Below are 23,475 nucleotides of genomic sequence, written 5' to 3'. Positions count from 1 at the left end.
CGTATGTCCCGTGCAAATGAAATAAACATGCTGCAAAAAGCCGAAACAAATGAATTAACATCAAACGCGCTGCAAACCCAAACCCAGAAAACACATGAGAAAAAAAAATCCAGTCAACACAACGGAAGTCCTCCAGGCCTGTAGGGGGCGCTGGGTGAGACAGCTACGGGCGAGAGCTAAGTGTTGCTTCTGTTATCTACAGATCTAAGTTTATAAAAATAAAAGCACAAACATCCGTACAAACATTTACTGGTGACGTGTGAAAGACAGACGTCACTTAACGGACAAAACATTTAAAACTGTTGAATAAAAAAGGTCATCAATAAGAAAATAGGATTTGAATAACACACAAAAAAGCAGCAAACACCGGTGCATGCAGGAAACAAGAACACACACACACACACACACACACACACACAGAGGCCTGGTTGGTGTGACAGAACCAGCTGTGCTCTCTCACTCTTCAATTAATTCTCTCTGCTGCTTTGACCTTTTCCTCCAAGAAACAAAGAAACTGGAGGCTGCACCGCTTCACACACACACACACACACACACACACACACACACACGCACGCACGCACTCACGCACACACACACACAAAGATGCACTCTCAAAAAAGAAAAAGCGGTGCAGTCACATAATGCACATACTGTCTAAACACCCACAAACACAAACACATGAAGTTGTGTTTATTTGCGTCTCCTGTTTATGAAGTCAAGCGTGTGAATGCACAAAAAAAAGCATATTTGAAGTGAAAATATTTCAGTTACTTTCTACAGGTCACATCCGAGAAGAAGCAGGAACCTCTGATTTCTGAGTCCTGTCGGTTTCTCGATGTTTGGGCTGCTGCTGCGTCAGAAACACATCACCACACTGAGCCTGAACTCCAGCTGTGTATCTACATCCCGACACACTGAGGTAACCCGACGTGATTCTTACCTGCTGTTTCAGGTTTCTGATCCAAAGAGAAGCGTGCAGATGTTTTCCTCTTTCCTCCTGTCATGTGACGTCGCAGGTTGTAGCGGTCTGGAGTCAGAACAGCACAGACCTCAGCACAGACATCTTTTTCATTTCTCTTGTTAATTTGATTTCTGACTAAATCTCTCTAGAAAAGAAAATCTGTTTAGTAGCAAACGTCTTGCACATAAACTTCATCACAACTGATCTGAAGAGAAAATCTAATCAGCCGATCTGACAGACAGATGTCTGCCAAATCAGTTTTTAACTCTGACAAACATGGAAAGTCACGAGTAAGAAAAGCTCTGATTTAAGATTACAAAAGCTTGTCCTGTCTCTTTTCTCTGCAGCTTTCAGATCTCTGAACAGATTTGTGTTTTTGCCTGTAAAGGTCCAATTTGTCCCACAGACAGGTCGGAGTTGGTTTCCCTCCAGGCTCACTGCCAGGTACACAAACACGTCAGATTCTGTCCGTTAAATATAAAAATATACTCTAGCTTTTATTGATCTCTGATTCAAAAGAGGCTGCTTAAAAGTCAGAATAAAAAACAGGATTTTCTCTGGTGTAAATTCAGTCGGCTTTCTACCTGTTCGTCCTTTACACCCTGTTGACATGAAGGTTGCTCCTTTGTTGTGCTGTCAAACTTAAACAGAAAATTAATCAGTCATTTAGTCCATCAAGACAGTCTTTAAAAATAACAGCCAGGCTTGTAACCTCTTCATCTTGTGGTTTCTCTAACTGAAAATCTTGAAGATTTCAGTTTCATTCTCTTACGCGCCCCCTAATGGTGATGCAATGTAATTGTGGCAGCGTGGTCTACGGCTGGCTACCTCTGTTACGGTTGTAACTCTTGATTTTCCTGGCTGACGGTCGCTTTCCTTTTCAGACTGTTTGCTTCATCTGAGCGTCGAGTTTGTTTCTTCTTCTTTGGATTTTCACTTCTTGTTGAAGTTGTATCTGTAGTCATCCATCTTTTCTTTGTTTGTTCAGCCGTAGTAGATTACTGTTTACTCGCAACACTTGCAGAGAGCGGAAAAGCAGCCGCTTAGCTCCGCCTACCCTCTCTGGCAGACCAACCACTGCTGGCTGATGGAAAACGCGTCACTAACTGGACGCTTAGCTCTGCTTCCTCAGTACAGGAATGAAGACAAAGTCCAAGAAAGCGAAAAGGACGTTGAAGGAGAAGAGAAAAGAGACAGTGACGGTACAAACAGTAAATCTCAGAGTCTTTAAAGTCCAGAAAAGAGTCTTAAGGTCCAAAATTGTACGGGAGCCTAGTTGCAAAAAAACCACCAATTCTTACTAATGCTGAATAAACACTGTGTGACCAGACTTAAAATGTTTCATGAGAATGTCTTTAGTTTATTAATCCTAAATGTTGGACATGTTAAAATCTTCATGCTTGATAAATAGTCAGACAACTATTAGAGATATTTCTGTGAGCGTCCCGGGGACAGACGTGTTAGAGCAACAGTTTTGAAAATGTGACATGAAGTCAGTGAGCTATGACGGAAGAGAAAACTGTTTTAACAGACAAATAACTCTTTGCTTAATGTTTGGATGTAATGTGTGACTTTGACAAAGTGTCTACTTCATTTCAGCACCATGGACAGAGAGCTTATTATTACTAGTCGTTAGTTAAAACTTCACAGAAAATAAAGATATGTGATGAATTACTTTATAATCTCTGTGAGGTAATCAAAGGGTCTTCAAGAACACAGAAACACTAAAAGCACGTTTGTCAAAACTTCAAAGTGCGAATAAGACCTGAGCACGCAAGCGGATTTCAGTTTCCAGTGTTTTAAATGAACTTCCTGCAATCATGATTATTATTTGTACAGGTTATTGAAGACAAACCCTCTCTGTCGCGTGGCCTCATGATTGACAGCTCTGTTGACAAATGGGGCTCCTGCAGCGTTCTGTTCCCGAGTAGCAGAGTAGAGGAGGAACGGAGAGAGGAGACGTAACTAACACTAACACTACAGTCATTGAACTTTCCATCAGCGTGAATATCTGCTTCAGACCGACACAAGAAGCTGTTCTGCTGCAGACTGAGCCCACCTGAGGGCTCCAACACACCAAGGACACCTGAGGGCTCCAACACGCCAAGGACACCTGAGGGCTCCAACACGCCAAGGCCACCTGAGGGCTCCAACACGCCAAGGACACCTGAGGGCTCCAACACGCCAAGGACACAAGGTAAAGGTGTGTGTCGGGTAGAGGAAGGGATTTCATCTAGGTGGGGGCGCTAGAGGAAAAAGCACAGGATCACCAAAGTGACATGGCTTCATCTCCTGGGGATCATGATTGTCACAGCGGTCAAGCCAATAGTTTTTGAGATATTCCAATGTGGGAAAAAAGGCCAAAAACAACCTGGTGGTTATATTTCAATTTGACAAAAAAAACTCTCATTTTTTGTCATTAAGAACGTATATTAAATAAAAGCTTTGGTATTTTAGATGAAATAAAATTAAAATGTAATTCTTGTAGACATAAGCGTCCTTACAAAGCCACATGCTGCTGTTAAACTTGACCTGTATTTTTTTACAGTGCAGTCTCCCAGCCAGTCAGTCAGCAGCTGTGCGGCGCTGTCACACTTCATCAAAGCTCCATCACCAATGATAATGTGACCCGGCCGACTCAGCACCGCCACTCCCTGCTGCCCGGAGTATTGGCAAGTGTCAGATAGCCGATAGATTTATGTATGCAAATGAGGCCGGTCGATAGCGTCTGCCACGGCCCGAGATCTACAGCCACACCACGGCGCCTGGAATATTTCCTGTCAAATAAACTCCTGTGGCAGAGCGGAGGGAGCAGAAAAAACTTAGTATGAAAGGAAAAATGATTTGGAGAAGAAGAAGGAGGAAAAGTGGAGATATGATGAAGAAGGCTGGCTGTCAATGAGACGGCAGACGGCCAATCATCAGAGAGAATAAATCAGAGCTGGGCTGTCATTGGAGGAGGAGAAGCGAGGAGGCAGCAGGCATAAAGAGGTTTTACTACATCACAGTACAAACAGATTTACAGTTCACATATTTCCTGACAAAATCTGTGTTTTGTTTATTTTTGTTTTGATTTCATAGAATTTGTTATCACAGGATGGATCATCTGTAGTCTGTTAAGCTCCTTTGTTTTGGAAAGATCCTCATTATGTGCATTAAAAATATTTTTATTTTTATTTTTTTACAACCTAAAGAAAATGCCAGTGCAATAAAAAAAAGGAAAAGAAATGTAATTTGATTTTATATAAGACGTTTTTTTGTTCTTTAACATTAAGGCAGCCATATAACCATACAATTCTATAAAAATGAATGATTACACAGAAATGCATATAATTATTAATTTTATTATTATTACCACTTCTTATTGGAATAATCGGTCCTACTTGATATTTAAGAATTTATAGAGAAAGATTTTAAGAGGACTTCACTGTAAAATAAATATATTTAACATTTATATTCATTTGACTTACTGTAGAATTGTAAGGTTTTGTGGATCATGTTATTAGAATATATTTTTAAATTTCATTTCATTAATTTTATTTATTATAAAATATTTCTATTTTTTAAATATTTGATTTTACTTTTGATTTTATGACTGTATGCCTGTTTTATTTTGCCGCACTTTGTGAAACACTTTGTAACTTGGATTTTAAAAAAGTTCTATAAATAATTATGTTAAAAGACCTTTTTGTGCTGACTTAAGCCCAGTTCAGATTAATGATTCGCAACGCAACAAAACAGTATGAGAATGTTGCAGAGAAACTTTCAGCAGTGTGAGCTAGTTAGTTGCAGAGTGTCTGAAGCCGTTGTGTGGAGTTGCAGAAGATTTGACTTTTTGAATCTCCAAATGCAGTTTTAGAACTGAGTGATGTCGCTATTTCACTTCAGCCAATCAGGACACAGTATAAATTGGCGTAGGCATCCTCTCTCTGGCGCTGCAGCAGCCCCCAGATCCTCTCTTTCCAAACTCTCTGTCTTCAACGTTTATTAATCAGTGTTACAGCTAACACTGTGAGCACGTCACTGTCATCCACTTCTTTTTATAACGATAACGTAACCTCGGCCTAATACTAACGTTATAGTATTAATGCAGAAGTAGTGGGGTATGTCAGTGGGTCGTTGCTATGGAGACGGTCAGCTGTGTCTGTGTGTGTTCCGTTGCGTTGCTTTGATGTGAACGGCCCAGTTTTAGAACGTTTACGATCACATGTCGGGATTCCTTTGGCAGTTGCATCGAGTCTCATTGTGAATCATTGATCTGAACTGGCCTTAAAAGGCTGATATTAATGTAGGTATAAACATTGTAACATAAATAATTAAATGTGTAATTTCCATATGAATGTTCTGAATTATAAAAGAGTTTAAGTTTTTATGTGGTTGTTTATCTTGAAAAGTTTAGTTTATTGTCAACCAGCTCTTCCTTTTTAATTTATAAAATTAGGAATAAAATAACAACAAGCTGTGGACATTTTTAGACAGACAGTTATAATTGAACATTCTGAATGAGGTTTGGTTACGTTGATGTTTTGGTGCATTTAAGTTTTATTAGACTCATATATTTGAAGATATCAGGTCTGGTGATGATTCCGCCATCATCTCCTCCACCTCCAGGAAAAGGCCGGAATAAGCAGAAGGAGAGGGGTCGGGTGGAGGGAGGGGGGGGCATGTCGGTCGCCTGTCCGTGTGGAAACAGCCGCCGTGTCACTGCCACCCCCATGGGAACCGCCCGTCAAACGGAAAGGTTGTGCCACATCTGCATAATCATTACCACGAGGACAGAAAGTCATTCTGGGAAACAATCAATGTTGTTTTAAGGGATGTTAAAAAAACAAAAAGACAGAAAAAAAGGGTTGAAGTGTCTTAAAGAAGATCTAGTGTCCCGGCCTGACGAACGGCAGCGCTGGCAGCTTTAAAGGAAGCTTCTGAGAGCGTCTAAAGAGTCAGTAAAACACACAGAGCGGATCAGAGGGAGCTCTGCCAACAGAACAGTCAGACACCATCGTTGGGCCTGTTTTACTTTTCAACAGTAATTATCCAGCTGCAAGTCACCGACGTAAACAAAGAAAACTTAAGATTCCTTACAAGCTTATTTTGAATCTTCTTTTCTCTGTACCTGTTCATAAACAGCATCCAGTGTGGGCTCGTCAGCTGGTTTTTTAGGCGACAAGTTTGACCGTATCTGGACGAGACGGTGACACTGGAGACGAGTCAGTAAAGGCTAATTGACCAGCTAATGCTATTGCTAGCTTGGTTAGCGATGCTTCTGTTTTAATCTAACTGTGACAGTAATTGGGATGCTAATTTGGCTAGCAAAAAACAAGCCTAGTTTAACCAAAAAGTAGTAACTGAAAACAAGAACGCCCAACTCCTTAGAGTGTATTTTAGTGCAACCTCATGCTTGTCAATCACAGGTAGCCCCGCCCTAAACCCTCCCTCTTTCCGGTCTGTTTGACTCTAAATGGGAGCATCAGTGACTAAACGAACATCATGCTGTGTTGAAGAAGACTTGAAACTAGAGAGTGAGACCATAAACTCATTAGGAACACGTTTACTGAGGGAATAAATCAGGAGAGAAGTTGGATCATTTTCTCATAGACTTTTATAGCATCAGACTTCTACTTCTTTTTGAGCAGTCTCGCCATATACGTAACTTTTTGCATCATCGTTACGCGCCGTGGTCTAATCTCGTCATCTCATCTTTCTCCTGACTTAATTTGCAATCTGACATCCTCGAAGATTTTCTGCACAAACTCTCTAATCTGCAGTTTTTGGGTCCTTGTTAACGATGTTTAAAAAAGAAGATAAAAAAATGAAAAGCAAGGAAGTGAAAGGGATTTAAGGAGAAATGAAAGTGATGATAAGAACAGATAAAAGAGAGGAAGAAAAGAAGTAAATAAGTTATTGGAGGTGGAGGAAGAGTAACAAAAACAACAGAGGTGAAACGAGGAGGAGAGAGAGAGAGAAAAGAAAGAGAGGAGGAGGAGAAAAACAACAGATCTGTGACAAGAAGAGGAGACAAAAAGAGGAAGATGAGAGACGAGCGGAGGAGGGAAGAAGAAAGAGCATACAAGAGATAAAGGATGTTGATGAAGAAGCAAAGGAAAGGAGCTGAAAGGAGGGAAGGAGAGGAGAGGAGAGAGGGTCCTCCTCTATCAGCAGATAAGAGGCAGAAATGGATGAATCCTATTGGCCGGCTGCAGCCTCTTATCTCCTCGCCTTCCAGAACTCAGGACACATTTCATAGAAATTTGCGAAATCAGGAAAGCTGGGTATCGTGTCATCTATCACCGGGCGACATCAGCTCATACATCCTCCTGACTTCACAATAAAAGCCACAATTGACACTTTTTTTTTTTTTAGTTTCTTACAATTAATTTCTGCAGCAGCGACGAAAGAGCTGCAGGTTTGTTGTCTTCAAGGTCAAACTAACTTGTGGTGGATTCAAGAGTTCTCAGACAGCTTTAAAAAGTAGCACTCATAAATCACCCGGCAGCTGTCTGTAATTACACGTGTGGAAAGTTTGACTCTGATTGTTTCTGATTCATCAAGTGAAAGAAAAAGCAGAAAGGAAGGTGTGGGAACACGAGCAGAGAGACTTTCTCAAACCGAGTCCTGGCATTCACACTTCATACACACAGGTCAGAGAAGGAACAGCATGAATGACATGGAAACAGGAGCTATGTGCAAAGAGATGTATGAGAAGAAGGCAAAGAGAATTATTACATGAGGCCTCAGTTAAAGACAGAACAAAGTTTAAAGCCTGAATTTTAAAATTATAGGTTTTGCTTTAATGTTTTGGCGTCACGATTAATTTTCATTGAAGCAATGAAACGTTAACAAATGTTGACAAATTGTCAATTAAAAGGAGTGTAGAATATTTTTCACACTAACAGCGTTAGTTCGCTAACAGCGACTGTAGCGCCCCCCAGAGGTTTGTGGATTATAGTTTTGAAACTAGTTTAACATGAGACGTTTGTTGAACGGAGGGCGGAGCCGTCATTTTTGATGCATTCAAGGGTGTCTGGAAATCTGAATGCTGAACAGGTTTCGTGACACCGTGTCAGGGAATTTATCTCAAGTTAAATGTTAGATCTAGAACAGATTGTTAGCTGTTAGCTGTTAGCATGCAGGCGTCTGTTTATAGAGATTAATAAGAAGCTAAATTGTCGTCAGATGGTGCTGATGGGAGCCGGGATGTCATTACGGTGGTTCCACCTGCTTTTGCACATGGACTGTTTTTCCTGCATACACCGCAGCCTGCTGATACGTGATTGGTCAATACCACTATAACAGAAACCAGAACACTTGCTGTCCCAGAAATCCACGTCTCTGCCTAAATAGAGATTAAGTTTTAGTCAATAAAAAGTCATCACATTTTAGTCATTACTTTTAGTTTAAATGTTTTCTCTCTTTAATTTAATTCCGTTAGCCTCATACAGGTATCAGAAACTGGTAAGGAGACAGGTTGAACCGAGTGTTTGAATCTGTAAAGCAACATTTCCCTCTCTGAATACTTTAACTGTTATATTCTGATTCCTTACCTCGGATCGTCTAGTCGAGACTCTTCCACCGACTCTTCCCACCTTGGTAGCGACGGAGCATCTCTCCGTCTCCCGTAACTACAGTGTATTGTGTTACATAAATACAGTGTGTTCATCTGTTGGTTTTTCCCCGACCAAACCCGTTAGCACGTCATGTTGTTGTCCAGCTGCTGCTTTGGGACATCCTCACCTGTATGTCTGGGTTGGATTCAGGGGATCTGCACCCGCCCCTCAACCACCTCAACCAGTTACAGGATCATTACAGGAGCTTTAAGAGACTAAACTGAAATAGTGACAGAAAATACAAAACAACCTCCTCAGTGTCTGTTTGTAAAACCAGAGTTAGCCACGCTCTTCTTTATCAGCTGTTTTACTGTAAATGAGACCATACCTGCAAAATGAACATCAAGCTGTATTGAAAAAGTGTGTTGAGTGTTGAAACTCCAAAACAATAGCAGGGAGAGGGGCAGCATTACTAGCACGAGATGCTCACCACTAGCTAGCTGGCTCATTGGTCCTCTGCTCCAGACGGCTGCTGGCTGAACTTGTAGTCATGTGAAAGGGACGAAACAACGGGAGAAAGGGTTTAATGGAGGCACATTTTTTAATGTGTTGGAGGAAATTATAAAATCTAATCGAGCACTAAAACTTTAGTGTCTTTGTTTGCCAGATAGTGACTTAATGTATGCAAAGACGTGAGAAAATCTTTTCCTTTTGATTTAATGGGAACTTTGAAATATTTGCAGAAATCGTCTTATTTCAATTAATTGTTTTTATAATGGATGTTTGTTTGTTTCTCTTTAATGTAGTTTCGCACATTTTGAAGTAAAAAAACACCAAAATGTGTCTTTTGTAGTATTTTGTTTTTGTGTGTAACCAGTAAAGTTTGAATTAAGTCCTGTCCGGTCCCTCGGACGTTCGTGTGTGTGTGTGTGTGTGTGTGTGTGGCAGCCCTGTGCATGACAAACTGGTCCAATTTCAGGCGTGTCTCTGCAGCCGGCTGATATTTGTCTCACTGGCGTTGCTGTTGTTGTTCCTCCCCTTTCTTCCTCCTCTTCTTCTTTTTAGTTTCCCCTCAGATTTGAATCACAGGGGGGCCGCGCTCCGTTCCCCCTCTGACAGCGCAGAAATAATTACAGTACAGCCTTCCCCCCTCGCTCGCTGTTATATTAGCCCTCTTATCAGCCTGCTGAGGGGGGTATTTGATCAACTAAGGTCACTGTATCCTGACCACAGCACAACAGCTACACCGCCATTTGGAGATATGATAAATAAAAGCCGCTGCAACAACACTGTTATCTCCTGCTGAGTGCTTTTTGTTTCACTCGCCTCCCTTTCTGCACCTCGTCTGTGTTTCCAGAGAAAAGAGGAGAAAGTTAAAGTAGAAGATGGAGAGAAGAAAGAATCTGGTGATTTCGTGTTAATGATAAGCTAAAATAATAAATGCCTCTGCAGGATTTTGGCACTTTAAACAGAGAAGCTACACTTTGTGCTCACGTGTGTGGTGTTACATTACGTCCCCGACCCTGCAGAGATAGTGCGAAAGGTTTAAAGGAGGCTGTGGTTGTAAATGCAGCGACATTATTCTAAAAACGCCGCTCAGACAGCAGCACTGTGCGAGCGGAGATAATAGATGCACCTACATTATCCTGAAGTGGCGGGGAAATTGAGGGGTTAGGAGGTTGAGCAGAACAGATGTGCTTACATTATTCTAACGGCAGACTGATAGCGACGGGGTCGAGGCAGGAGCTGTAAAAATAAATACGTCTACATTATTCTGCAGTCATGTGAGAGCGAGAGGTTAGACCGAGCCAGGAAAACACATGCAGATACATTATTCTGGAATCAGAGCGAAGATTTCAGAGGTGGAGGTGAAGCGGGGAAAGTGGATGCACCATTACTCTTCAGTTTATGTGATAGGGGGAGGTTAAGGATGCAGGTTTACCGACATTATTCTCAACCTGAACGAGACAGGAGGAGCGTGTGAGCTGGATGTGCAGAGAGGGAAGATCATAAACATTTCAGTTATAGCCCAATAACACGAGCTAACGGGCTACGAGGGCTGTTAGCACCATTTCATCTGGAGTTTTGTAACGTTGATATTTGGGGTGGTTTGAATGTTTTTATTACCTTTAATATGTTTTTGTGTGGTTTTCATTTAAGTCATTTACAGGTTTGTACGTGCAGTAAAATCTAGAATAGAAGACGCAGTCTGTTTTTTGGACATAGGTTTTCTCTTATTTATCAATAAAACACAATACAAACCAAACCTTAACCCTTTTAAACACATTCAAAACACACAAATTATACCCTACCATCTGTTCTCACCATGTCAAGTTAGCAATCCTGCTAGCTGTAGCTAGCGGTAGCTGTCAGCCTACGGTTAAATTGATTGTTGTGAGGGTGGCGGCTGCACTGGCGATCATGACAATGCATGTCTGTGACGAAGCGTTAGCAGCAATTAAGTTAGCTCAAAGTCGCTTTAAACAGCACTGCGGTATTTGTAAATAGGAGACGTTGTCGCGGCTCGGACCCGGAAACAGTTTAATGCAGTGGTGTGGAGTCATCCAGGAGTCACCACTTAACAACCAGATAACATACCTCTCTCTGCATTTTATACTGGTGTATCGGTCACACCGGTTTATAGGACGCAGCCCACTTTGTCTTAGAAAATGTGTCTTACACACCAAGTTTTATGGTACCTACGGAAGCCCTGAGCGGACATGCATCCATACATTTATTTGGTCCCGTGATAACGAGTCATTTCAGTTGTTACCTGGAGATCTCGACTTATTCATCTCGTCATCGCGAGATGCTCCACCGTAAGATCAGATGATCATACCTCGTATCCTCCGAGCTGCAAACACCAAACAAACAGAAACAGGCTGAACTGACCTCATCAGTGTGGGCGACGGCAGCGTGGCACGTCCTGCTCTGTAACATCACAGTGAGCAGCCTGTTGGTCTGTTTTCTAGATCAACAGAAAATGATCCCGTTATCACGAGAAATCCAGCTTTGTTTTCTCGAGATAACGAGATGAATAAGTCGAGAAAAGAAAAGAACAGGAAATAACTCGTTATCACGGGAAGCCAGCTTCAGTCGTCTAAGGTTACTTCTTAAAATACACACTCGCCTCATGTGGCAGCCGCTCGACTGGTGACACTAAAACATGACAGACAAAAGCTCAACAGAGACAGAACTAAAAAGTGAAGCACGATGAAGACCAGGGCGTTTTTTGATTACATTTGGGATCCCTGAGAATCTTTGTAAAATACTAAAAATTCAGTATCTCTGTAATTAATACTGACAGTCACAAAGCTTGAATTCTGCCAGAAAGGAGCCGATTCACTGCATGACATTGTAAGGTATGAATGTACTCACACACACAGTGAGGTTATATATTTCTCTGGAGTCTCTTAATAAAGTGGGATGTGAATTTGTTCGTCCTCCACAGAAACCTGCAGCCTGAATATGACAGCTAGTCGATCCTGTGACAGCCACAATGCAAAGTAACGCACAGCCCACTTTCTGACAGCACTCTGCCTATACGCTCGTGTGTGTGTGTGTGTGTGTGTGTGTGTGTGTGTGAGAAATATATTCAGAGCTGATGTGAAGCCTCCTGACAGTCTGTGTAAATCTTTTCCTCTCTGATTATCACTTTGAGGCTCTGACAGACTCTTTGGACTAAAATATAAAGCAGGACAGGAGCCACACTCCTCACAAACACAGCGGTGTTACAGTGACGGAGGACAGGTATACCTGTAACTACCTATATACTATACCTATAACTCATGACACCTTCCACTGTTTCTAATCTTCAGCATGGATATTATTGCCCCCGGGTCTCCTCCCAGCTGGACGTGCCCGGAAAACCTCCAAAGGGAGGCGCAGGAGGCATCCTAACCAGATGCCCGAACAACCTCAACTGGCTCCTTTCGATGTGAAGGAGAAGCGGCTCTCCTCCGAGCTCCCTCCGGATCTCCGAGCTCCTTACCCTCTCTAAGGCCGAGCCCAGACACCTTCCGAAGGAAACTCATTTCGGCCGCTTGTATCCATGATCTCATTTTTTTGGTCACTACGAAAAACTCGTGAACACAGGTGAGGGTTGGAACGTAGATCGACTGTAAATGAAAAGCTTTGCCTTCAGGCTCAGCTCCCTCTTCAACACCACGGTCCCTACAACGCCTGCATTACTGCTGACGCTGCACCGAGCCGCCTGTCAATCTTACGATCCATTTTATCCTCACTCGTGAGCAAGAAACAGTCGGCAAAGAAGCACGGCCTCAGACTGGGAGGTGCTGACTCTCATCCCAACCGCGTCACACTCAGCTGCAAACCGCCCCAATGCCATTTTTTATCTATATAAATTCTGTTTGTTCGACTGGAGGAGTTCATCTATAAATGAAAACATCTGGTGTTCATGGAATAATAAGTAAAGAGATATATTTGAAAGCTGGGTTTTGTCACTAGCTGTGCGGCTAAGTGAACTAGCGAACCAGCTAACGGCTACAACAACTGAGTATTTTATCTGTAAAGATTATGCAATTTAACCAAAATCAGTGAATTAAGATCTCAATTTGTAAATTTAAAGCTCCTGTGAGGAGTTCATATAATCCTGATGTCTCTATGTGAGCTACAAAAGCAAACTGACCAACAGAAGGAAGATTGATTATTTCTATATGGTTATTTTTGTGTGTAACCGCTGTCACCGGGTCGTGTCAGACAAGCAGATCAACAGCACGCTGCAGAAACATAGTTTCACAGTGAATGATACGTTTGACTGTTCAAAGGAAGCAGGAGGAGATTTTTCCTCTGAAAACACGACTTACACATGATCAGGACGAGATCAGCAAAGAGAGAAGACGTACCACTTTGTCCACCCGGGGCGCCAACATCCACACAACATGAACGATCCTCACAGGAGCTTCAAAGTTGTTTTCTTACACAGCAGCCAGTTGCCCTTCTTACATTGTGATTCAGCCACAGCACCCGGGACCCGCTGTCCCGTCCTGCCGGAGCCGCCGCTCACACTGACGCCATTTTGCTTGTTTCCCCTCTCTTACTAGCTCCGATGCCGGCTCAGAGGTGGAGCGACTTCACCCCACCATTCAGCCTCCGTAAGTTTTATATTAAAGACGAGGTGTAACGGCCCTGGCTTGAACTGGCAGTGTAAAAGGGGCCAGTGAGGCTGGGCCAAGAACAACGCTGCAACGTCTCAACACTTAATTTGTTAGAATTAGTGCTGAATAGTTTTCTCTTGTCCACGTGGCCCTGGTTCCTTATGATATCAAAAGCTATGTGCAGACCTGCGTCTTCACGGACAAGCTGCAAATGGGAGTCTATAAAGTCTATAAAACTAAGGGTACAGATGCAAACATCAGTGCACTGAGGTTTGCAAAACTAAAACTATTCAATAAATGTCATGGGTTTCCATTTCAAGGCACAAATCTAAAACATTTTAAAAACTGCATCAATACAAGAAAACTTCACGTGCAATCCAGCTGAATCTTTACTTGTGTTGCTTCTTTAAGATCAGCATTTTTGAAACAGCCTTTTACAAGAAACCTGCAACAAAGGAGGTAAAAGCGCATTTGAAATGTTAATACATCCAAAAAGAAGAGCAGGGAAACGTTTAGAATGAAGGCTTAAAGAGACGTGTTTCCAAAAGGTAAAGCGTCACGTGATCCTCTGTTAAGCAACCTGCAACTCATAAAAAAGGGTTACTGTTAAATAAGTAGAAAAAAGCCGTAGATGAGATACATTCCTTTATTGTAATTAAATTTCTCAAACGTCTGCTCTGCTGCAGGAATGTCACGTCGAAACCAAAAGAGCTTAAAAAAATCTGCTCAGATAAAGCGTTTCATCATCTGTGAAAATAAAAAATAAAATCAACTGAAGGTCTCAACCATTGCACATCATTAGGCGGCAAAAACGCAGAATAAAACATGGAATAAAATAAAAAGCAATCAACACAGTGTTTTATGATTGAAGACTGAGGAGGAGTCGGGATGGGAAAAAAAAGAAAATTAAAATATTTCCAGTTTTAATTTCAACTTAAATCTAAGAAGACATGAAAGAGATTCAAGACTTTAAAATGAAATGTGCTTTAAATTCAACAAAGTAAAATCAAGAACAGATTCTGTAGACTTTGCAGTTTAATATTTAAACTGCAGCCCTCACACTGATCAACAGGAAGAGAAACAGCCGATAAAAATAATCCTCACAGTCTGAGGCTGCTCTCTGGACGGACACACACTCTGTCACCTGTCAATCACCCACTTCCGGTACACCTGAAACACTCTCTCTTAAATCTAGCTCCAGTTCAGTCTCCTTTAACAGGAAGTCCTTCATCTGCAGTGAACACAGCTTGTTAGCATCAAAAGCTACTGAAAATGACACTACATAAGATGCTAACAAGCCGTTTGAGTTCTTCATTTCCTGTTACATTTCCAAATCAAAGTTTCTTCTTTGAGGACGAGCAAGAGGAGGAAGAAAAACACAGTTCTGTTTAAGTTTTCAGACGTGCGAGTTCTTGTTGTTTCCACTGACAGGCTCAGATTGTTATTCTAAGAGTCTGACAACATTACAAAAAGGATCCCTGCAGAGAGAGACCTTTTTGTTACAGTGGAAGATGATTTTTCATAACAGAAACAGCTGTTAAATCGCTCTCTTCAAAGCCACCAAACCCCATTGACAAAAACAGCAATTTTACATCGCAGAATAAAGGAGTTGCAGCTCTACTGCTGCCTTAATTAGTTAGTTTGTTTTACTGTGTTGTACAAATATTGTGTTGGATTCAAACTTAAAAACTAAAACTCCCAAAAATTAATGTTTCTGACCTTTTTTCTTAAAGAGTAAGATACTTTTTAGCCAGAAACAGCTGTTACATCGCTCTCTTTAAAGACACCAAACCCCATTGACAAAAACAGTAACTTTACATGGCAGAACACAGGAGTTGCTGGACTACCTCCAACTCAATATTTGTACAATTATTGTAGTTTAACATGTCAGTTTAGTTAAGTTTATGGTAATATAAGAGTAACGCGGTGATGAAAATGTTATAACTTTAAGGACTAAAGTTCTTCATCCTTTAAAGTCCTAAAGTGTTTTTTAACATCAGAGCTGCCAGGTTTACTGTTTGACTTTTAAACGACATTATCTTTTGAATTTTACTCTGTTTGAGAGACAATAAAGGACATTTACAACCTCACCAGGATACTCTCACCACTATGGTTTCAACAGAATTTAAATGACTATATCAGAGTGTGAAGCAGCGCCTAACCACAGCCTGTAGATCTACAGTGAGATGTTGGGGAGAGGCCTAACAAATGTTGAGTCCTGAACCAGCAAGTGAGATTCTTCCTTCTCTGCGATCATCGGCTCAAAGAAGCTAGAAACTGAAAAATGTTGCCTTCACTTTGCGATCATACAGCAACAAAATTAAAAAGGGCTCTTATTTTGAAGGCGTGTGGGGAAGTGAGATGATTACACAGGTGACAGGAAGTACAAGACACAAAATAGCAAAGGCTGCAGTCAGTCGTCCTTTATCACCGACTCCGGATCAGTTTCACAACTCAAACTTCAAAATAAAAGCACAGATAGTTTGACTTAAAGGTTGGATTTGTAATTTTATATAGCTGCTGTTGTGTTCTGATTTTAAGCTGTTAGCGCTGTTAGCATAACAAACATATAGCGCTGGACAAAGGAAAAAATAACAGCCCTGTCATTTTTACATTCCTGCTTTCAAACACTTGGACGCTGAGCTGCTTCATTGAAAAACATAAAGGATACAAGCTGCATTTGGAAACAAGTCAACTACAATTCCCAGAGAACACTGCAGCAAGACACAACCAATCAGAGAGCTTCAGATTCTGTTGCCGGGCAGGAAATGACAGGTGATGTAGAACTTTGAATTATTTGACTGTTGAATATGTTGACATCACAGTTTTTTTTTTCTTACTTCTCCGGAGAAACTGCCACTGAGGCTTATGGGTACTGTAGTTTTTGAAGACAATGTATGGAAGCCATTTCTTGCCAAGAAAAACCAGACAAATTCAAAATTAGGAATGGTTTTAAAGAAATATTCTCATAAAGAGTTTTATTCTCAACCTTGGGAACAATTTATTTTATGCGTCCCTATTTAGCATTTATAATAAGTATACAAAATAAATTCCTTGAAACACTACTGTATAATAAAGCTCTAAGTTGAGGTGTCACAATATATCAATATGTACCATTATATAACAAGCTATATTGTCATCTTGAAGATATTGGTCAACCAATATTCATATTTTTTTTCTCTTTACATTAAAAATAACTAAACTGATTTTTATTCAAATGTCTGGAAGAGATCAGTGAAAAAAGTTTTAGTGAGTTATCTGATTGTATTAAATGGGCTTTTATTTTTACTTTTATCAATTTGTACGATGAATCACTCTTTGTTGTTGTTTTTATTTTATTTTATGGCAAGAATGTGCTTCCATACATCTAAAGACCAAACTACAGTGAAAAAAATGTATATTTATAAATATATTTCTTTTTACCTTAGAATGTGGATATCTGTCTCTTCTTGAGGGAAAATTGAGGTTATTGTTTAAAAAAACCCAACATTTTTTGCTGTGAGATTCCTCCAGCCACTTCACCTCTCAGCTTTTCACCTTGTGTCTGTATAAATAACAAATGAACAAAGTGCTCTGGAGGTAAAAACTGACACCATTTAAGACTCTGATTGCGTGGAGAAAAAAGCCATCACCAGGGTTGTGACTCGTGCTGCGTTTATGTCTTTCGGGATTATAAACATCTGATTTCGAATTATAGAAAAATCCACATGGGAAGTCAGACTTTTTTCTCTGACTTCCTTAGTTGTGAAAACACCAAAAAAAGGAAATTGTATGAGGAGTGCAAAACTAAAAGTATTTATCAGGAGAACAATTTATCCCACAGGACTTGAACGCAGCACGAGATCAGCAAAAAGAAGAGAAATCAAAGATGGGCTGAGTTTTGTTGTTGAATTTTTTCTTTTACTGCAGGAAAGTCACTTCTCTTCTTCACTCCGGGCATAAACAGGAGGATGAGCGTGATCCGGGAGGACAGGTGCATTATGGGTAGTGTAGTGTGACCGGAGCCAGTCTGGACTGTCTGTTGTGTTTGTGTGGACTCTATGAGATAGCCTTGGCCTCAGGTAAGAAGGCCTCCCAGTATTTAATCAGCTGTGGGAGAAAAAAAGAAACAGAACATCAAATATTTTTCATAAATGTACAAAGAATGTGTTAAATTTGTATTAGCTTAAATCTGATCTCTTATCTAACAACAACTATATTATTATATATTTTCTTTTTATCAGAATGTATGGAAGTCTGAGGCTGCCACAATTAAAATTAAATAATTTAAACAAACTAAACCTTGTGTGCACATGACGGGATAAGGAAAAAAAAATAAAACAATTTTGAATTCAAATTTTATATGGCATCACTTAAAAACACAGTTACGGCCAAAATAAAATCAAATTCAACGTTAAATAGACTTAAATATTAAAATTCTGAAATAAAATATGTCTTCAAGGAGGCTCACTAATAAAGTAAATATATGGAGGTATAATCGCCATATTTCAGCTTAAAATCAAATAAAAATGGTCTTAAAAAGTTTAATTTAAAAATAATTGAATTTGACAGAACTCATAATTCATATAAATATATAAATAATAATAATATAAAATATAAATAATAATAATATAAAATTCGACTTGTCCTTATTATAATTTTGTATAAAAACCTAAAAATTAAATTTCAGTTTGTTTCAAAGATTTGATTTAAATTTTGGCAGCTGCAGACTTCCATATATTTGGGTTATATTTGCGTTATATTTGCACAATTCCAGTTAAATATTCTGCTTTTGAATAAGTTATGTATAAACTATATTTTGGCTATAAACAACATAATAATAATAATAATAATAACAATTTAAACAGATTATTAGTGTTTACCTGCTGTTGTGTCTGAACCAGTGACTCCAGGTATTTAATAATGATGGTTTTAAAGTCCTTCACTCTCTCTTTCTGTTAACAAGAAAAAGAATTAAAGTCATTCACATTATTTAATTTTTGGATATATGATGACCCTCAGAATATACCTTACATTAATAGAATATATATACATCTTAGACTCATTCATTCCCCTCTCCACCCATCGTCTCACCTCGAACCTGCTGACTTCTTTGCGGATGGTTTTGGAGATTTGCTCAAAGTCTCTCTCTCCCTGCTGGACCTTCACCTCCAGCTGAAACACACAGACACACACAACAATCACATTTATTTTAATTTTAAAATCTTGGTCCTCATTTCAGACGAGGAACTTTGTTGCTCCATTTGAATATTTGATGAACACATTTTCTGTTGTAATTCCTTCTGCAAACCCTCAGATGTATAAGTGTCAGTTTAACCAAACTGCAACGTCAGTAAACCGTACAACTCTTCTCATTATAGTCTCACAAATACTGTTTTTTAAGCTCATATCTACTGATATACTGACGTCTATATTTAGAAGTTTCAGCCCTGACACAGATATCTCCATATCTCCATCTCCATCCTTTTTTTCTCCATAATTGTGACCAAAACGAAGACTGAGCGACACTGCAAGGTTATACAGAAATTAATTTAACATCTACTAAATCTCATCTTTCAAAACTTGTTAAATAATAGCACCAATAGAGCTTTAAAAATGTCTAAGTTTGCAAGATCGAGTTTGTTTTCATTAACTTGTTGGTTTGTTTTAAAAACAACTCATGATGTCACCAGTAAACTTTTATTTTTTTTAGTTTCATTTGCAAAATCATAAATCTTTTCACATCCCTTTTTAGTTTTACGTGAGCACATTAAAGAACTCTTGTTGCATGTCTGTAATGGTAGACCAACGTTGGTCACACTTTAGAGGAAGTTTATTAGATGAAGTTATTAATATTTAGTGAACCAACACAACAAACACCTGGTTAAATGAGTCTTTTAAAGGCTGAATTAATGATGGCGTTTAATCCGCTAAATTAGCCAGTTATATGAACTGTTATGTGAGCAATGTTGAAGCAAAGAAACACGTGCTGACTCCATGATTTAAGCAGTCACATGAACGCGTTTGTCTGTTGTTTGGTTTGAATTTTCCAGTACATTTTTTTGACCCGAAATGAAAATGTTTAACCCCGATGTTCAGAAAAAGTTGCTCAAAAAGAAAATTGTTTCTGAATAAATCCGACCTTCTCCATCAAACGACTTCATGTGACTCTGTTCGATGACACAGCACCAAAAACGAACACAAAACGAACGGTGTCATTAAAAAATATGAGGCAACTAAAAAGGTGTGAAGCAGGCAGACAGGCAGGTGGACACACAGCTGCAGACAGACAGACAGACAGACAGACAGACGGGGCAGGTCCTACCTCCTCAATCTCCTGGGTGCGGGAAGGCATGGCAGGGAAAATGCAACAAAATTTAAGAGGCAGGAAAAAATGTTCAGAGCTTCCAAAATCAAAGAGGAAGATCTGGAGACATGAGCAAAGAAAACACCAACCAAAGGAAAAGTTCCCTCAAACCCTGAACGAGCTCATTTCTGATCTTTAAAGCCACGAGCAGCGCACACGTCAGTGAGGACACGTCAGTGAGGACACGTCAGTGAGGACACGTCACTGAGGACACGTCAGTGAGGACACGTCACTGAGGACACGTCACTGAGGACACGTCAGTGAGGACACGTCAGTGAGGACACGTCACTGTACATGCTGCAGGATTTAAAATCACTGTCTTACTTTATTTTGGCCACGTTGTGTAACTCAGTTTGAGACATGCTTTTGAGATATGAGGCTCTGTCTCTTTGTGTTAAACATGGAGCTCAAATCAGAACGTGTTTAGCCTAGCTTAGCATAAAGACTGGATGCAGGTGAATACTGCTAGCCCGGCTCTGTCCAAATGACTTCAGACAAACACAAGTGGCCTTGGTCATCAAACCCAACTACTTAGACTAAAAGGATTGGAGATATCCAGTTTAACCCTCTTTATTCCATGTTAATGTAAAGGTCATTCTCTATATTACACCAGGAAAAATTCAGCTAATTGTTACATTTTTCTTTCATCATCCATTTAATTTGATTTTCCGATCTTCTGAGTAAAGCCATCTTCCTCTGAAAAGTAAATCTTAACAGAGTTTGTTCCTTTAAATTCCCAAATCTAAACTGAACTTCAGTTTGTGACCGTCTGCCTCAAAGGATTAAAGCTGGCGAAAACATAAAATCCAGTATAAACATGAGACTCCTGTTGTTATTGACATCTTTGGTATAAAACGATCTCCTAAGAACAGAGCGGTGTTCCTGCACGGACAGCAGCAGCACTCACAGCAGCGTGTTGTTCCTGTTTGGTGCCCACAGGGGGCAGTGTGGTTTAATTATCTGACGGCTGAGACTCTGAAGCGTCAGCAGGAAGCTTCATCTGACAGGACACGTGTGAGTGTGCTATGATTCGATTCAGAACCTTAATAATTTTAACTTGTTCATTGTAAATTTAGTCCTTCCTAAATACATTAAAACAACAACACAAAGATTTCCTTGTATTTGTTATTGAAAGGAGTCCTGACGCTTCTCTTTAAACTCAGTGAGTGTCATTCAGTTTATTCCTCATGAAGTCAAGAGAAACATTTCAACATTTCATTTGAGTCCTTTAAAATGGTCTTTATACCTGAACATTATTTGAGGTTTTGGTTGTTCGATGATCTCGTCCGGTCGTGTTATGGCTGCTCTGATCAATGTGACACATGAGAATAATTAGTGCCTCTCGTCTTTTCTGTGTTTAGACATTGTTAAATATGTTTTGGTTAAAAGGTTCCTGAAGTTTTATTTCATTGATATTTCCTTTAAGAGATTTAGACAACAAGCCCCTCTATTTAAAAGAGGCTCTATTTATGGATTTGATCAGCAGCCGCCCACAGGTCCTTTTTCACATGTCATTTGCCTTATTTGTGTTCCACTTTTTACTCAATAAAATAATAAAATAATAACTGCAATTTAGAAACTAACGACAACACGAGCTGGGTCGTTACAGGGGAGAATCAAAGCCATCATATTGTTGATAAAGTTTGAAAAGAAGTGAAATATTACGCGAACAGAGTCTGTTGTGTCAGGTGATAAACACCTCTTATATCTGGATCATTAAACAGACTTAAATTAGTTTCATGACTGACTAAAACACACAAACTAAAGTCAACAGAAATACGAACTGTGGCTTTAAACCAAATACAATCTTCAGTTAGCCACTAAGACAAGGCTTTCTGTTGAATTGGTTTTTTTGTCTGATTATTCTGAGGTTTTATCGTCATGTCATCATTTTGTTTCAGTGATGTGTATTATTTGTTTGTACTGAACATAAAAAAGACTGAAAAATATAAGAAATGACAATGTTTTGATTCCAAATGACACAAATCCTTCGTTTCCCGAAGACTGCAGATAATAAACGTATTCAAAGTGTGAACATGTCGTATTTAAAGCATGAATCTGTGGATCAGCTGCTCACCGGGTTTCAGCAGCAGCAGAGTGAAGTAAAACTCTCCTCTGTGTTTTCGGCTGCAGAAAAAGCCGCTATGTGTTTTCTGTTGCTGATGTCAGAGCGAGAACCAAAACTCCGACTCCTGACAGGCGGCAAAACTCTCGTCGGCTCCGAATAAATGTTGGTTGTAACTCTACTGCGATCTGTCCTCGTCTGCAGCTCCTGACAGCCTCCCCCAAAACTCCCCCGTCCTCCCCCCAACACATCTGACAGCTCCTCGGCTCTAACAGACCCCCGACCACGCTCTGTGTGTGTGTGTGTGTGTGTCTGACAGAGAGGATGAATTTGTGTGGTGACAGCTTCAACAGACGCTCTAATAAAGTACTTTTCTGCTCTCTCCGGCTCTTGTTTGTCGTTCTGAGTTTGTGTGAAGTCTGAAGACTCAAAGAAAACAAGATTTATGTTTAAAAAAAAAAAAAGTTTTCACATGACTGAGCTGTGAAGGTGCGCTCGTTTTACCTGACTGGGCGCACCAGCAGCCTTTAGAGAGAGGAGAGGGCTTCCCGAGAGCAACGGATCACCTGATTCACTATTTGTAGACTTTAAACTGTTCTCTGTATTAACATGTATCATCATTATACTTTATAATATGGTTTCTTATTAACCAGGGTATTAATTACATTTTATTTTTTAAGGCTTTAAAGGGGAATTCTGGTATTTTTAAGCCTTGGCCATATTTTTTTCACATATTTGTCTTAATGAAAAATAGGTACAAAAAATTAGTTTATATAAAAAAAGTTTTAAAAAATGTAATAAAATACCTACAAAAACGTATTTTGTGAATATGTAATAAAGTAGGTACAAAAACTGAGTTTATATAAAAAAGTACGAAAATGTATAAAAATAGATCAAAACAAACAAACTAGGAAGTCCTGTCAGCCCTGGAGTTTTAAATGTTGTACCAGCACCCCTAGTGGATCTCTGGAGAACTGCAGGTGGTGCTATAGGTTTTCTTTTAATCTTAATTTAAAACATAAATCATCCGTGCAATATTCCTAAAATTATTACGCTAAATTAAAACATTTTATTTTGATAAAAAACATTTTATATTTAAATTCAAATGTTCAGTATAATTCTGCTGTTCCAAACAAATGTCAGACACGAAACAAGTATGTTCATGAAATATTGATTCTTAGGAGAAATGTTGAAGTTGAACTCAGTGTTTCACTTCTTCAGGGCGCTTTGTAAAACACGGCACATTCACAGGAAAGTGATGATACTGTGATCACTACTTATCGACGTCTCACCTCTTTGATCTCGTCTTTGGCCTGCTGCAGTTTGTCCGGTTTGTTGGTGGACTGCAGTTTGGCTTCAGCTTCTCGTTTCTTCTGCAGGAGCATCTGACTGTCCTGCCACTTCTGCCACGTCTTCATACGGTGGTCAAACACACCCTGGAC

The 23,475-nt window shown here is 39.8% G+C and overlaps 1 protein-coding gene across 1 annotated transcript in view; it reads right to left on the bottom strand.

Moving 5' to 3' along the window:
- Positions 1 to 14,254: 14,254 nt before the first annotated feature.
- snx2 (sorting nexin 2) overlaps positions 14,255 to 23,475 on the bottom strand; it is a 30,250-nt gene continuing 21,029 nt past the window's right edge. The window contains exons 12-15 of the mRNA XM_069682806.1: positions 23,326 to 23,469; positions 18,696 to 18,776; positions 18,485 to 18,556; positions 14,255 to 17,711 (exon numbers count right to left, since the gene is read on the bottom strand). Coding sequence (XP_069538907.1) covers positions 17,661 to 17,711; positions 18,485 to 18,556; positions 18,696 to 18,776; positions 23,326 to 23,469 — 348 coding nt within the window. The 3' untranslated portion in view covers positions 14,255 to 17,660. The remainder of the gene's footprint in view (positions 17,712 to 18,484; positions 18,557 to 18,695; positions 18,777 to 23,325; positions 23,470 to 23,475) is intronic.

The sequence above is a fragment of the Semicossyphus pulcher genome, unplaced genomic scaffold, assembly GCF_022749685.1.
Source record: "Semicossyphus pulcher isolate SPU_LCO1_2020_fin unplaced genomic scaffold, fSemPul1.0.p SCAF_6, whole genome shotgun sequence".
Classification (NCBI taxonomy): Eukaryota; Metazoa; Chordata; class Actinopteri; order Labriformes; family Labridae; genus Semicossyphus; species Semicossyphus pulcher.
This window is presented reverse-complemented; position numbering and strand designations above follow the sequence as displayed.